The 16,755-nt window shown below is 33.5% G+C and overlaps 1 protein-coding gene across 2 annotated transcripts in view; it reads right to left on the minus strand.

Moving 5' to 3' along the window:
- The window catches only part of PCDH11X (protocadherin 11 X-linked), a 765,380-nt gene extending 750,216 nt beyond the window's left edge, over nucleotides 1-15,164 (minus strand). For both annotated transcript variants that reach the window (XM_069463668.1, XM_069463667.1), the window contains exons 1-2: nucleotides 15,106-15,164; nucleotides 14,494-15,055 (exon numbers count right to left, since the gene is read on the minus strand). In XM_069463668.1, the coding sequence (XP_069319769.1) occupies nucleotides 14,494-15,055; nucleotides 15,106-15,164 (621 nt within the window). The remainder of the gene's footprint in view (nucleotides 1-14,493; nucleotides 15,056-15,105) is intronic.
- Between the last annotated feature and the right edge of the window lie 1,591 nt (nucleotides 15,165-16,755).

Below are 16,755 nucleotides of genomic sequence, written 5' to 3' on the forward strand. Positions count from 1 at the left end.
GACATTTTTCTCTGATCAAAATCAAGTTTGTAATTTGGCAAACTGCCAGAAGTAGAAGAAAAACAATTAATATAAAGTTAAGGAACCTAGTAATAAGCAATTTGCATTTTACAACATCATTGCTCTACAATGGAACATATACTGTTAAACCATAATGATGTTAAGCTAACTGAACTCTATACTACATTTTTTGTTTAAATTGATTTTTATTATCACCAGAATTATTGATATTTGTAGCAATTGCTATTAACTCTATTAATTAGATACTTACTTGAATCTAATTCAATTATTTTTTTAGGAACTATGCTACAATATTCAATCAATCTCTAAGAATTAAAAACAAGTTTCAAAATAAACGTACTTGGAATGTGTTTTATAATTCATCTATTTGCTTCTTTTCATGAATAATGTCATATAAGAGAAACAAGTGATCCTGATATGCAGAGTTGACTTGTAAAATAGAAATCTGCATCACATTTGGTTCAATGAGTCAATCCACATAGAACATTTTTTGGACTAAATTTAAACTTATCTTTAGGAAAATTATTAGCTACATTAAAATAGCGTACAGGAACTTAAATCACTATCAAAAGATACATGCATATATAATATATAATATATAACGTCCAAAACTCTTAGTGAAAAATCCAGGAAAATCCATGAGAAAACAAAAACATATTACACAAAAATAATTAAATGATTATTGGTAACATCACGTTTTGTAATGTTGATGAATGGAGGAAAACAACAAAATACAAATTTGATCCTTCATTGGTGGTGTAAATTATCCTCAAAAGAGTCTAATAAAGAAAACTATTCTGTTATGAATATTTATGAAGAATATATCCATGCAAAGTCACTTTTGTTCTTTTACAGAAATCACTCAAAGCTTTGGATCCATGATCTAAAACCTTTTTTTGGAAAGATGCTCAAGAGACTCTGTAGCTCATTCTCTCTTCAGGTTATACTAAAATGGACTCCAGACAAATGGATATTTAGGGAAAAATGTAAAGAGAAGGAGAAAGTCAGTAACACATTTAGCTTCTGAAAACTTTGTTTAGAAACTTGGCCAGAAGTCTGTTCCCTCCCACTTTTTGTGGGTCAATTCATAGAAGCAAAGGACAATAGTCTTCACATATTTGAATAATGGCAAAGGAAGTGGAAATCTGTCCAAAAGCAAAGGAATTCATAATGCAATTGTGTCTGCTTTCCATGCCTTTTTCTTGTCTATTTAGCTTTTGTGAATACTGCATAACATGAACAATGCCAGCTCAGAAAAAGATTCACCCTATATAAATTTGATGACAACATGTTTGCTGCCAGATAATTCTTCAAAAGCTAATCTTTTGCCAATTGAGCTAACTCAACCTGATAGTTGTTTAGCTAAAATAAAACGGGAATGTAGTTTGAGTTTGTGCAATAGTTGACTCCATTAATGTTATGTACGAAATGGCAGCTCTCTGGCTCATCACAGACAAGACCTTCAGGAAGAAAAATGTAAAATGGCATAGAAGGAAACAGTCTAAAAATGTGGGGTTTTAGATATTGTGACTATGTATTTTGGTTGTCCCAGTTTAATTTTAAGGTAAAAATTGTCCTGGTTTGGAGGATAAATTATATGGTCATCCTAGCTTTATACAATGAAAATAGATAACAGAAAATCAGAAGAGGATAAAATAGAGGTATAAAAACTATACACAAAGACCACCCATGCACAGTGACATGAGCCTGCAGTCCCAGGTACTCGGGAGGCTGAAGCAGGAGTATCATTTGAACCCAAGATGTCATCTGTAGTGCACTATGATCACACCTGTGAATAGCCACTGCACTTTAGCCTGGGTAACATAGCAAGATATAGATAGATAGATAGATATAGATATAGATAGATAGATAGAGAGCATAAAAAGATAATTCTTTCTTTAAGCTACAAATTGAATCTGAATTCTACAAGTCAAACCATTTAGCCACCACTCCTATGGAAAATCCTTTGAGAAAGCAACACTTAAAACAACAATAAATATTGCCTAAACAATCATCAAAACAAGCAGTTAGCTTTTTAAGCAAATATTGATAACTGCAAATAGGAGAACAATTCCGGTTACTTATGAAACAGCATTGTTATCCATGTGGGAAAGCACAGTTATGCAGTCAGTTATTTGTGAGGAAACAAAACAACAAAAATCTTTCAATATCATATTGAAAACATGAAACACAAAATCTGTTGTCAGAAAAAAGAACTGTTGATAATTCATTGCAGCAATGCACTGCAAATATGGGTCAATCAACTATCACTAACTCATTGAGGCAATCACAAATTTAAGAAAGCTTAACACCAGTATCAGATGAAACAACTGTTAATGAGCTGTGTAACAAAACGTGGACATAACTTTGGAATAGCTTTTGAGGTTCTATAAGAACACAGTTTATGCTTCCTTAAAACTGCATATAATCTAATTAAGACAGTATTCTTTAAGATGAAAAAAATAAAAAAATAATTGTTTCACTAAATTTTATAGTTGGTAACAACAAGAGGTTATTTGGTATAATGTTATTTTTATATGTATCAATACCCAAATAAGGCCAGTCACTATTTGGTGGGGTATGTAAAACATTATCTCAGAGAGGAGTCAATTTTTTGCATTGAATATTTATAGTCTACATTATAGAACACCAGGCATAGTTAAAATGCGATTACTATTTATAAAACATCCACAAAACAAGTGGAGAAAAATTTTAAATTACTTAGATTTCCTGTAGTACAATTATATTTGTGTAGACGAATGTAACTTAAGAAGTCTTGTATATTAGATTTTAAAAAATCAGATTTCTAATAGCTAAAGAGAGTAAAACCTCAATTTTATTAATCTGGTCATCTCACATATAAGCTAGTTTTTTGTATGAAAGCTCTAACTATATAAAGATCCTGTCATTATACTAGTTAGGCATTTGATCTTAAACATCATTAGAAGGACTAAGGCAATCCTTCTAGCACCTAAACATACCTGAAAACTCATGAAAGGATTTCTGGAGAAAATAGATTTCAGAGAAATGTTTAGAATACTAAAAGCTACAAATAAATAAACTCTTTTAGCTTAGACAGAAGCCAGCCAACAATGTTCCAACTAAAGGCCATACATTCCAACCCCAGTAAGGACATTTTCACTTTTCCAGGCCCATGACTACTTCTAATTAAAGGTGCATTTCCATACCATTAGTGTGTTTTCCAAAGAATTAAACATGATAGTATGGTTATTGCTACTTCTTTAACTTTGAGTGTTCTATACAGGGTTTGGAATCTAGGAAAATGATGTATCTGATGGAGCAATATGGCTATCTGGAGCGGATCCCTTAAGAATAACTTTCCTTACGGTAAAATGGTAAGATTTAAATACCTCCCGAAACACACAGAATCTGTCAAATACTTAAGTCCTCAGCGAAAAAGCAGTATGAGGCTACTAGAGAATGAAATAATTATCAGAGTCTTACAATCTTATTGTGAATTCAACCAATGTAAGTAGTATTCATTTTATATTTATTTATTTCTTCAAGGTAGTTGAATTTCTGGGAGTTAATTGAATATTCATTAGTTTGTAACTAAACATAATTATATTTTCCTGATTTTTGGTATTTATACACAATCTCATATTCATCCACATAATCATTCAGTGACTCAAATAAAACACTATGTTCAACTAAAGTAATCTATACAGTTCTACATGTCTTAATTTATTTATAATCCATTAAACTGTTTTTCTAAAATTTATGCATCCCTGGATTATTTAGAGTACCACTTTGTTCTTCTGTTAACCATTTACTTCATTATTTTCGTTACTGACAGCAAAGCCCTTCTTGCTCCACTGTCCTTAGGGTTCAGATTATTTATTCTGTTATGTTTCCCTAGTAAAACTATTTTAAATGGGTTCTTCTAAGCAAACTCTTCTCATTTGATTAGCCAGGAAAACATACTAGCGTCCAGGCTTGTTCTAGCAAATCTTCTGCTCAAAATGATATTTAAAACCTATTTAATTTCGGATAATTAAAAATAAAAAAATTCAAATGTGTTATTACATAGCTCTTCTACAAAATCCACTGCAAAAAAACACTTGTAATTGACTTAGAAAACGGATAGGAAAATAGAAAAAGTTCTCAGTGTAAAAAAAGAAAAGACAAGAGAGGATATCTGATTTTTTAAACGGCATATGAATGAGGTGTAAATAAAGCAATTCCAGATGGTAGAAGCAGTATATAAGAAACTAGTCTTATTAGCAGTATCACAGTCATATGGAAGGACAGGAGGAGGCAAAGACAAATGAAGAGAAGGAGACATTTGATTCAGGAGATAACCTTAAGAGGGTAAATGGAAGACTTTTTTAAAAAAAAATTGAACTAGGTCCAGAAATAAATATGGAGCCAGTGGCATTGATTGAGAAAGAGAATACTGCTTTCATAATTTTCTCTGTTTACATACATAAAATATGTATGAAAAACTAAGTTTAAGTTGTAAAGTAAGCTTTTTAAGAGTATAAAGCATTCGATCTTAAAAAACTAGGGAAGACTAATCTTTTTGTTTCTTTTTTATAGCTATCAGTCTTACTGGAGGGAAGACTAATCTTAAACTGTAGAATAAAACAAAACACTATTGTTTATGGAACATTTTTCTTCAAGACACTCAGCAAATTTTATAGATTTTTCTTATTTCATTAACTCTTATAATATCCCTGCATGTTAGATAAAGATAATTTTAATTTTCTTCATTATAAAGGAGAGAAATTGGAGGCATAGATAACAAGTTTGAGAATTAAGATGATAGAAAGACTCATGTAATTACCACCACTAGCACAGGAACTACCATTGTCATCAAAAAGGTTTTATTTATTTCCAATCTCAAAATGATTTTGCAGATACATGTTAGCAAAAAGCATCACTGCCATAATTTCAGACCTAGTAAAAAATAAAATAAAAATTAATGAGGTGCTTGGTGAAAATCTACTAAAAGTAGATTTGAAAATTTTAACTTTTCTGAGACAATAAAGACTTAAAACAATTTCATGTTCTTAGTGGCAGCATAACCAATGAAGACAAAATGTTCCTTTAATGTAATAAATATGTTTTCCTCCTTACTATCATTAATGTAAAAACATAATTCCTATAGTGCCTACTATTAAGCTCTTTGAGGATAGTAACTATTTTTCAAATTTATTTTTATCCCTCAAGACTCTACATTGGGCTGGGCGTGGTGGCTCACACCTGTAATCCTAGCACTCTGGGAGGCCAAGGCGGGAGGATTGCTGGAGGTAAGGAGTTCGAGACCAGCCTGAGCAAGAGCGAGACCCCATCTCTACTAAAAAAATCAGAAAGAAATGATCTGGACAGCTAAAAATATATATAGAAAAAAAATTAGCCGGGCATGGTGACGCATGCCTATAGTCCCAGCTACTTGGGAGGCTGAGGCAGAAGGATTGCTTAAGCTCAGGAGTTTGAGGTTGCTGTGAGCTAGGCTGACGTCATGGCACTCTAGTCCGCGCAACAGAGTGAGACTCTGTCTCAAAAAAAAAAAAAAAAAAAAGTCTGTACATTGGGCACTCATTAAATATGTGTTAAATTTAGATGACTGGAATTAGACTAAGATACTAATTAGTAGTCAGTTACTGTTACAATTAAGACAAAATTTAATAGAACAGCTTTCCATTCTTTAGAAGTTTACTTCATTCTATTGGAAAAGCTTAAAATAATGAGCTTCTATATATAAAATTAGCAAAAGGATGAAAAATGTTCATTACCTAAGAGCACATTTAGGAATAACATTGATCTGGTGTCGGGCAGATGTGGGGGGGAGGGGATGGGTGTATACATACATAATGAGTGCGATGCGCACTGTCTAGGGGATGGACATGCTTGAAGCTCTGACTCGGGAGGGGGGGTGGGGAAGAGCAATATACGTAACCTAAACTTTTGTACCCCCACAATATGCTGAAATAAGAATTAAAAAAAATGTTCATGACAATACCCTACATAAAATAAAATTCCAGATTAAATGAGATACCAAGGACAAATTTATATTAGGCTAGATAATCCAAATCTTCACAATATTCAACATTTATATTTTTTTAATTTTATTAGTATTATTATTTATTGAGACAGGTTCTCCCTCTGTTTCCAGGCTGAAATGCAGTGATGTCATAACTCACTTCAGTCTCCATCTCCTGGGCTGAAGTGATTCTCCTGCCTCAGCCTCCTGAGTAGCTGGGACTACAGGCACACGCCACCATGCCAGGCTAATTTTTCTATTTTAGTAGAGACAGCTCTCTTTGCTCTTGCTCAGACTCTGAGAGTCTACTTCTTTAGCCATAAACTGGAATAATATATGCTCCAAGGGGTTCATTCACTCATCTATTCAATAAGGTACATTGAGTTCACATTGCTTGCCAGGAACTGGCTGTACATTTTGAAAATGACACTTATATCCAGAACATACAAAGAATTCCTACAACTCAACAATAAAAAGACAAACTATCTTACCTAAAAATAGGCAAAGACTTGAATGGACACTTCAAGGGTGGAGAGTAGATAAAAGGAACCCCAGAGTAAATGCTAGTTAGTTGGCTTTTCCAGTAGTTTGTGGGGGAGATGATCTTATTTTGAAATGGAGGAATGGCAGTGAAACAAGAGAGATGCAGATTGACTCTAGATATACTTGACAAGTAAAATTCATAGAGCATTGTGTGAATTGGATAGAAGGAACGTGAAAAAGGAGGCCACAAAGCTATTTCTTGCCTGCCCTACAGGACAGACAGTGGTATCTTCCACTGAGAGAAGAAATGCTGCTAGGGAACACGATTTGGTAGTTTTTGAGATAAATGTAGAAAGAGCATATCATGATGACTGACACTCAATGGGCACTCAATGAATGGAAGCTACTATGCAATGGTGCAAAGTTAATTAACTCATGTGTGCATCAGACCTGTAAATTTAATTTCAGCCACTGTTTGAAAATAAAGTTTTTTTTAAAGCAAAAAACCTTACTTTATCACATATTTGTAGAATGATTGGTGAAGATATAATTTCTGCAAGCAAAAGACAAATACATAAAGAACATTTCTTTTTGTTTTTTTGTGTGTGTTTTTTTTTTTTTTTTTTTTTTTTGAGACAGAGTCTCACTCTGGTGCCCGGGCTAGAGTGCCATGGCATCAGCCTAGCTCACAGCAACCTCAAACTCCTGGGCTCAAGCTATCCTTCTACCTCAGCCTCCCAAGTAGCTGGGACTACAGGCATGTGCCACCATGCCCGGCTAATTTTTTCTATATATATTTTAGCTGTCCATATAATTTCTTTCTATTTTTTTTTTTTTTGTAGCGATGGGGTCTTGCTCTTGCTCAGGCTGGTCTCAAACTCCTGACCTCCAGCAATCCTCCCGCCTTGGCCTCCCAGAGTGCTAGGATTACAGGAGTGAGCCACCGCGCCTGGCCAGAACATTTCAAAAATAGTAAAGAAAATTAAGCTCTGTGTTATTTAGTTAAATTGAAACCAACACTTTCCTTCATCCAATAACTTCTACCTGCATTTAGAAACTAAAAGACTCTTCAACAAAGATCTACTAAAATTTAATTTTTGGCCAAAGCAATTAATTTGATCTATTATGCTACTAGGTTAATTATTCACACTTCCTGATTGATTTTGTGAAGATGACTATAAACTAATAAATGCAAAGGGAGAATGTTAATTTCCTTAGTATTTAATTTTTAAGTAAGAATTATTTGTCATGTGCATTTTATATTTCTTGCTAAAGAAAAATTTATTCAAAAATAGTTCAAACTCACATATCTTCGTCAAAGCATAAAGCTATATAAATTATTTTATGGATCAAATTTAAAGAAAATCAGAAAGTTTTCCCTGTATTGACCTTATTTCTTTTATCATCACTTATCATATAAAGTGTAATTAACTCTGATACACTTTACCAGTCCCTCATTTATTTTTAAATTTAAGATTGAAAGATCATACTTCAGTTCACTAAGAGGATGCCTTCATAACACACTGTTGTTATATAGTCAATATAAAACAACATATACAAAAAGAATAATTTGTGCCAAGCAAACTACTCACACTGGGAGTAGTTTATCTATTATCTTAGATATTTAGCATTGATCAGAACTATGAAAGCCAATTAGATCTGTGTACCCCAACCTCATGTTTTCATTAAAGAGTTCTACACCAAATAACTTTGTCTTGTATAAACATATTTCTACCTTAGGTTTTAAGTCATTCCCTTTGGCAGGCATAAAATTAAGTGTCAAATTAGTTTTCATTTAGATACGGTGAAGAATAGAATAACAGATCAATAAATCTACATCAAATAATAACAAAATTAAGTGTTGCTGCTCATAGTTGGCAAAATTAGGTTAATGGGGCATGATGTGAATAAATTAATCAGATTTGGAAACACATTTGTTCTTCAGAGTCTCAATTTTTAAATTCTAGAATTGAACTATCTAAAATGTCCAACATATATTGTTCATGTGGAACTATTAATAGCAGGTGTATTTAACAAAAGGCATTAGGTGGACTGTGAATACTAACCAGGACTCTGATAATAGCAATAAAGTCAAAAGTTACTTAATCTTATTAGGGTCACACTCTCATTTTAATAAGACCTGACAGCATTAATAAAGATCCATTTATGAAGAGAGAATGAGTTTTATGTTGTCATTTTTCCCCACTGGTGGTATACTTTGATAATAACCCCAGCTTTCAGGGACCTAATAGTCATTAACGTTTGATCATCATCTCTTTTGCTTTTTAGCACAGATCAAAAATGTTAATCTGTACATCATAGAATTAAGAGAATATAAAATCAAGTAATCTTAAAGCTGGAAGGATGAATTTCTAAGTAAAACTTTATTTTATAGTTGAAAAATGAGGAAATGATTATATTCAAACTTTTCTGAGCCTCTTGGAGGCAAATAAACTAAGTAAGCCTTATAAAACAGTTATATACATTGTTTGTTGTAACATATTCTGCCTTCAAGGTCATTAATGAATCCTTTTACTTCTCCTGATGTTACACAACACTTTTGAGTTACATAAGGTAAAGGAATAGTACTTTTTTCAGAATAATAAAGTTTGCTTGCTCTTTGTCTCCACAATAGATTATTCAGTGCCTTGTTTTCAGCAATTTGAATCAAGATTACTAAATCTAGTGGTAGATGAGATTTTCACAATTTGGATTTTCTAACCCCAGATTTCAAAATAAATCTACCTCTCACCTTAGTTTCATAAATCCAAGTCCAGCTCTTGATCAATGAGGAAGATATTTAATTAAAATAGAAACAAGGGCCCAAAGGCCTTGACTATGAGAAAATACTTCTAGATTAAATTATCTTTTGAGATTAATTGAAAAGATAAGGATGCCTCCTGCAATCGGAAGAAACAGTTGAGGGATTTGAGTGGGATCGCTGATCCAAGAAAAAGTTGATCTTCATGCTCCATCAACACAAACTGTCAACCTTTGAAACACTGTCATGCCTCCCTCAACGTAATCAATCAGCACACTGTCATTGGACTAATACAGGAATTTTACTGCTGATATATGCCAGGGAAGATGGAAATCTGAAGCAGAAAATGAAGACATACGTAACATCATTATAAAACTAATTTCTCCTGAGTTCCAGCCATGGGCAGAAGTAGGTCCCTGTGGTTTATATACATATCCTGAGTCAGATAGGGTGCTTGAAGGTTATTTCTTTTTGTGAAAATGTTGCCTTCTCTGTCAATAAGACTTAGAAGATAAAGAAGAGCTTTTTAAATAATGGCTATCAGAATTAAAAAATGAAAGTTAAACAGATACTGTAATTTCCTACTCCTGGCCAACAGCTCTTTCAAATACCTCAATATATGGTATGGTGCTTGTTTGTTTGTGTGTGTGTGTGTGTGTGTGTGTACTTATATATGTATATTTACATATATATAAGTGTATATATATATTTATATAGTTACATATATAGATATAAATCTTTAATATAGTCCAAATTAAGGGGAAATTATATCAAAATATCATGAGAAATTATCATTGCAGGAGGACTTTACTTGAATCATAGAGAAAAGAGAAGATTTCACATCTGGATTATTTTTTTAAGTGGCAACCAACATCAAAAACTCTTATAGATAAGTCTTTTTTCTTTGTAGAGTAACACGATCTCTTAAAAGTTGAAAATTAACCTTACCAAAGTTACATAGATAAGTTTTAACTTAATTTTCTTTTTACCAAGCAGAATTACTTGGTAATCACTTCATTCTTTCATTCCCCACTTCCTCCTTTTTTAAATTATTTCACTCTCTTCTTGAGTCATGAACTTGCTGTGATTCTAGCTCTCAAGGTTATCTGTTTATCTATCTATCTATCTATTCATCTATCTGTGTTGATCAAATCTAAGAGTCAGAAACCAGTTCCCACCTCTATCATCAGTCATATGATCATAAGCAAAATACATTATCATTCTGAAACTCATTTTACAAATGTTTAAAATGTAGAATAGTACTTTCACTGTTTATGCAAAAGCATACCAAAACTCACAATAAAACAGTATGAACTAAATTAAAACATTTATATATTAATCAAAGTTGTAGACATAAATATGCTAAGAGTTTTTTTTTTTTTTTTTTTTTTTTTTTGAGACAGGGTTTCATTCTATTGCCCAGGCTAGAGTGTAGTGGTGTGATCATAGCTCACTACAACCTCAAACTCCTGGGTTTCAGTGATCCTCCTCACTCAGCCTCCCGAGTAGCTGGGACTACAGGTGCATGCCATAATGCACAGCTAAGGTTTTTTAAAATTTTTTGTAGAAACAGGGTCTTACTATGTTGCCCAAACTGGTCTTGAACTCCTGGCCTCAGGCAATCCTCCCAGCTTGGCCACCCAAAGTGCTGGGATTACAGATGTGAGGCTACCATGCCTGGCCAATATTCTAAGTCTTATGGCACTTTATTTATATACATTTTTTATATATTTAATAAATCTTTCCCATCATGCCTTTCATTTCAATTAATATAAAATTCTCAGTAACAGGACCCCTTTATTTATAAATTGACCTATTTTTCCCCAGAATTTTTCTCTGCATTCTGCTTTTTCTCCCTTTGCTATTTGAACTTTTCATATATATTTTATATTACCCTAGTTAGGATAAGCTAACTGTACTTTTGCTATTCTTGTCTATTTAACAAAAGTAGAACAAATTAATATTAATTAAATTCTCATCCGATTCTGCAGGACAGAAGGTCTTTTAAAAGAAAGTATTATGGTTGGCCTACATATTTCAAATTGTAAAATTTACTAAAGTTTATAGATGAATCAAAACACTTTTCTTTTCTTTCTTTTTCTTTAACCCCCATTACCCACAGCATACATGCCACTTTCATGACAGGGCCTTTTTGCAAGTCAAAGTGCATTCAGTTAAAGTCAACCATGTCATGGCCCTCTGCATGCCTGGTGCTATGCTTTGTGTTCCATTCTCATTATTTTTAACAAGAAGTAAGAACAGTATTTGTCTATGGGGCCATACAAATGCCCCAGTATTTTAGGTACATCATATAGTTACTTCAGGCTTATCACACATTCTAAAGTAGAAAGAAATTTTAGTGCATTTCTATTTCTAAGACTCATCTAAGAACCTCTAGTGATCCTGTTTTTTTGTCACTTGCTGACAATCTTTCAAAGAATGTCAAATGAAAACACATTTTAACAAACCTAAAATTATGCTAGTAGGTTTATTTGTTTTATTTGAATTTGTTCAGCGGCTTTCAAGACAAATCAGAAATTTCTTGTGAGTTCATTAAGCTGTCCTAAGGGAAAAATCAAAAAACTATTCCTTGGATAAAGCATCGTGTTTTATTTTTTTTTTATTTCAGCATATTATGGGGGTACAAAAGTTTAGGTTAGGTATATTGCCCTTTCCCCCACCCCGAATCAGAACTTCAAGTGTGTCCATCCCCTAGACAGTGTGCATCTTACTCATTATGTATGTTTACTCCCATCCCCTCCCCCGCCCACATCTGCCCGACACCCAATTCATGTTATTCCTAAATGTGCTCTTACGTGCTGATCAGTGAAACCAATTTGATGGTGAGTATATGTGGTGCTTATTTTTCCATTCTTGGGATACTTCACTTAGTAGAATGGGTTCCAGCTCTATCCAGGAAAATACAAGAAGTGCTATAGCACCACTGTTTCATGTTTTGAAACAACACATTTGTCAGGATGGTGGAGGGAAGAGGCCCTATTGCTAATACCTGATTTAAATTTGGTAAGGTCCCATTTTGATTTTACCTATTAATTTTTATTTTCCAAATAAACTCTTTTTCTTTGTTTAGGCTTTGCTGTCCAATATGGTAGCCACTAAGCACATGTGGCTTTTAAATGTAAACTTAATTAATTTAAAATTCATTTCTTTAGTAGCACTAGCCAAGTTTCAAGTACTCAATAGCCACATGTGAGGCCAGGTGCGATGGCTCACGCCTGTAATCCTAGCACTCTGGGAGGCCAAGGTGGGAGGATTGCTTGAGCTCAGGAGTTCGAGACCAGCCTGAGCAAGAGCAAGACCCTTTCTCTACTAAAAATAGAAAGAAATTAGCCAAACAACTAAAAATAGAAAAAATTAGCCAAGCATGGTGTCGCATGCCTGTAGTCCCAGCTACCTGGGAGGCTGAGGCAGGAGCATCACTTGAGCCCAGGAGTTTGAGGTTGCTATGAGCTAGGCTGACACCATGGCACTGTAGCCCAGGCAAGAGAGTGAGACTCTGTCTCAAAAAAAAAAAAAAAAAAAGCCACATGTGGCTGTGGCTGCTGTATTGGATATCACAGATCATAGAACTTCTGTCTTTAAAGAAAATGCTATTAGACAATGTTACTTTAGAGAAAGTAGCCACTCTTCTACACAATTTACTATTTAAGCCTCACATTTTTATAAAAAGTCAAATGTTTTAAAACATCTCCAAAAATCTTCTATGCAGGTATATCTCCTCTATGCTATACTTAGTGCTTAATTCTTCCCAATTCTGCCCCTGTGATATTTACATCAACATCCTCATATTATGATTTAAAAAATTAAAGGTCAGAAAGATTAAGCTGGAGGTAGTATGTGTAGAAACAGGTAAGCACAAAATTGTGATCCCTATCTTTCTGACTCCTACCTATGTTTTCCAGTTCCCCAAATAAAGAGATGTCATTGCAAGCACCTCACCTCTAAATGCTCATTTATAAATAATCTAACTCTTCTCTTTTTTTCTTTACTTCATATACTCAAACACATCTGCATTTCACTTGAATTTACACAAGAGATCTATAGCCTTTGATTTTTGAATGAAATTATAAACAAATATGTCTTAACAATAGCTTGGCCACAATTGAGCACTTTTCCCATATTATATCTTCAGATGATATATATCAGAATACCTTATTTATGTTTTTTATATACTTTAAACATTAGTCATTATGTCGATTATAGTCTGGCAGTAAATAATCAAAAAATATTTACAACAGTTTGAAAATTCCCTGGCCATATCTATCTGAAATCTTCACATTTGTTCTTTTATATATTTTCTAAAATCACTCAAGTGCATTGTACTATTTCACATACCCAAATCTGAATTTTCTATTACTCTATACACCAGATAGATAATTTAAACGAATCATTCATTCACTTGATAAAAGTGGTCCCTCTACACATATTTCAAAGAATACCAAATATTCCGTCTATTCTTCCCTCTGACTTCCCCATCTCAAGACCCAAATCAAGCCAGAATAAATTTTTTTTTCAAATTAAATAATTCTTTATGATTAAAAGGCTTACTTACCCTTTATAGCAAATGAATACTCTGTTTTCAAAGAACTGATACAAAATGAAAATATTTTACATTAAGAGCACATTGACTAAAAGTTAATCTCACTTTGATGATTCAGAATATGCTTAAAGATCTTGCCTTTATGTCAAATCATCATGAGAAAATATTTATCATTAATCTGTATATGTTCAGAAATGCTAGTGATAAATAGTTCTAGTCACCCCTCAAATAAATTTATTTGGCATCTTTTCAAGTGGCAAAGTAAAGCTTTCTACTTAAAATAATCACTAAAAAAGTGAGAGTCAGGTTCGTGGATTCATTCTTAACGTTTAGGTCAAGTCTGTGGCAGAGTCATAACTAGACAGATTAAAAGAGATATTCGTCAAACTACTGATGTGTAAGTAACAAGGCTGAGTTCCTTGTTTGATCTCTATAATAGATTAAGGGAAATACAACTGTTTGAAAATAAATATACATACAAGGAATGTTCATAAACCCCATGTAATTACAAAAATTGTACTGATGAATTTACTCCATTATGCTTTGTTTAAACTTTGTAAAATTGGCCTAACGGTTTACTCAAAATTTGAAGTACACTAAGATTTTTTTCTCTTTAAAAAAAGGAGATAATATCGTTCACAGAGTGTTTTAAAAACGCACCTTAATTAGATGGTAGTTTTGGACTCCGTTTATTCCTACGTCAGGATCAACGGCCGCTGGGAGAGCATATCGAGAGTTTATAGCCGCGTTCTCTGGAACTGAAATGTTGATAACCGTTGTCGGGAATAATGGTGCATTATCATTTATGTCTTCTATCAGAAAACGTATCTTAACCAGTCTAAATATTTCATCCGGCAAAACGGCAACCTCCACTTCATAAAAGCAATGGCCATCCATCAAGATACCGGCACATAATGTCTCACGATCAATGCGAGCTCCGCTAGTGAAGATCTCACCAGTATCCTCTTCAATTCGAATCAGTGGCACTTCCCCGGTCTTGTACACTAGCTTAAACTTCATGGGCGATGTTAAGGACTTGTCTGGCAGCGACAAATTGAGGTCTTTCCATAAGTCGCCTATCAGGACGTTTTCTGGCATTTCTTCTCGCATGGTATAGTTCTTCTCCTGGGCGCCAGACTGAAACACGACGCATGCTAACAGGACCGCAAATATATACGTCCCGGACAACAAGTCCATACCAGTTACGATTACTACAGAGAACCTGTTTCACCCCACCGAAAACTGTCAAAGAGAAAAATAAGAAAGAAGAAAAGAAGAAAGAGAGAGAGAGAAGAGGAAGAAGAAATTATTAAGAAGCCAAACGTAAACATAAATGTTAACTAAATATTCAGTTTTAAATTAAAATCATTAAATGAACTATAGCATAATTGGCACTGTTAAATAAATTAATAACAAATTTGTTTTGAATCAAATATGCATTTTTACATTAATATGAAAGATAAATAAGATACCAACAGTAATTAAAAGAGACAGTATTTATAAAAGTGTCCAGCAGTGATAAAATATATGAAAGATAATATTTAATATACCAAGATAGTTAAAGGTAATACAAGTAATTAAAACTATTTAATTCACAAAGGATCTGAGTAGACATTTCTCCAAAGAAGATATACAAATGGCCAATAAGCACATGAAAAGATATTCAACATCATTAGTTATCAGTGAAATGAAAATCAAAATAGCATGAGTATTATAATATTGCATGAGTTATAATATTGTGTTATATCCTGGAAATTTGCTAAAAGAATAGATTTTAGCTGCTCTTACCACACACACACACACACACACACACACTTAACTATGGCTAATTGAGACAATGGATATGTTAATTTGCTTGTAGTAATCATTTCACTATGTGTATTTATATCAAAACATCACGTTGTACACCTTAAATATAGACAATAAAAAAGACACATGCATAAGAAAGAAAAAGTAATAAAAAGAAATAAAACTATTTAATTCAATAGTTAAGGAAAAGTAAAGGGATATTTGTTACCAATTGCAGATATAATCATTATTCTTTGTTATAATATGGGTTTCAAATGTAATTATTCTATTGACAATGAATATTTTATACAATCTTCCATATCTTCAGTTCTGGGCATTAAAGTGTAAAAAATAATCTGGACAAAAAAGGAGACAAAGAATCATGACAAATAAGGGACTCAGGAAGTTTGATTTGAAGAAGAAAATTCTTTTTTTTTTTTTTTTTTTTTGAGACAGAGTCTCACTCTGTGGCTAGAGTGAGTGCCGTGGCGTCAGCTTAGCTCACAGCAACCTCAGACTCCTGGGCTTAAGCAATCCTACTGCCTCAGCCTCCCGAGTAGCTGGGACTACAGGCATGTGCCACCATGCCCGGCTAATTTTTTGTATATATATATTTTAGTTGTCCATATAATTTCTTTCTATTTTTAGTAGAGATGGGGTCTCGCTCTTGCTCAGGCTGGTCTCGAACTCCTGACCTCCAGCAATCCTCCCGCCTTGGCCTCCCAGAGTGCTAGGATTACAGGCGTGAGCCACCACGCCCGGCCTGAAGAAGAAAATTCTTTTTGAGAAAGGGGTGAATGTAACAAATGCCTAAATGTGGGAAGAACTATCATGTGGAAAGGGGATTAGAATTTTCTTTCTTTGGATAAGAAAAACAAGAATAGCTATAAATTATAGGGAGACAACTTTCAGATCAACATAAACAACTGCTTATTAAAGCATTCTGGAAAAAAGGTTTTCAGGATATAGTGAGTTCCATATCTTTGGAGATACTGATACAGCAGCTGGACCACTAGTTGAGATTTACATATTTGGTTTACATATAGTTTGGTAAATTATGTCCAAACATTCAATGGAGGAGTTGGACTAGAAGACATCCCAACTTTGAGAATTTGTTTATAGATTGCAGAAGGT

The sequence above is a fragment of the Eulemur rufifrons genome, chromosome 30, assembly GCF_041146395.1.
Source record: "Eulemur rufifrons isolate Redbay chromosome 30, OSU_ERuf_1, whole genome shotgun sequence".
Lineage (NCBI taxonomy): Eukaryota > Metazoa > Chordata > Mammalia > Primates > Lemuridae > Eulemur > Eulemur rufifrons.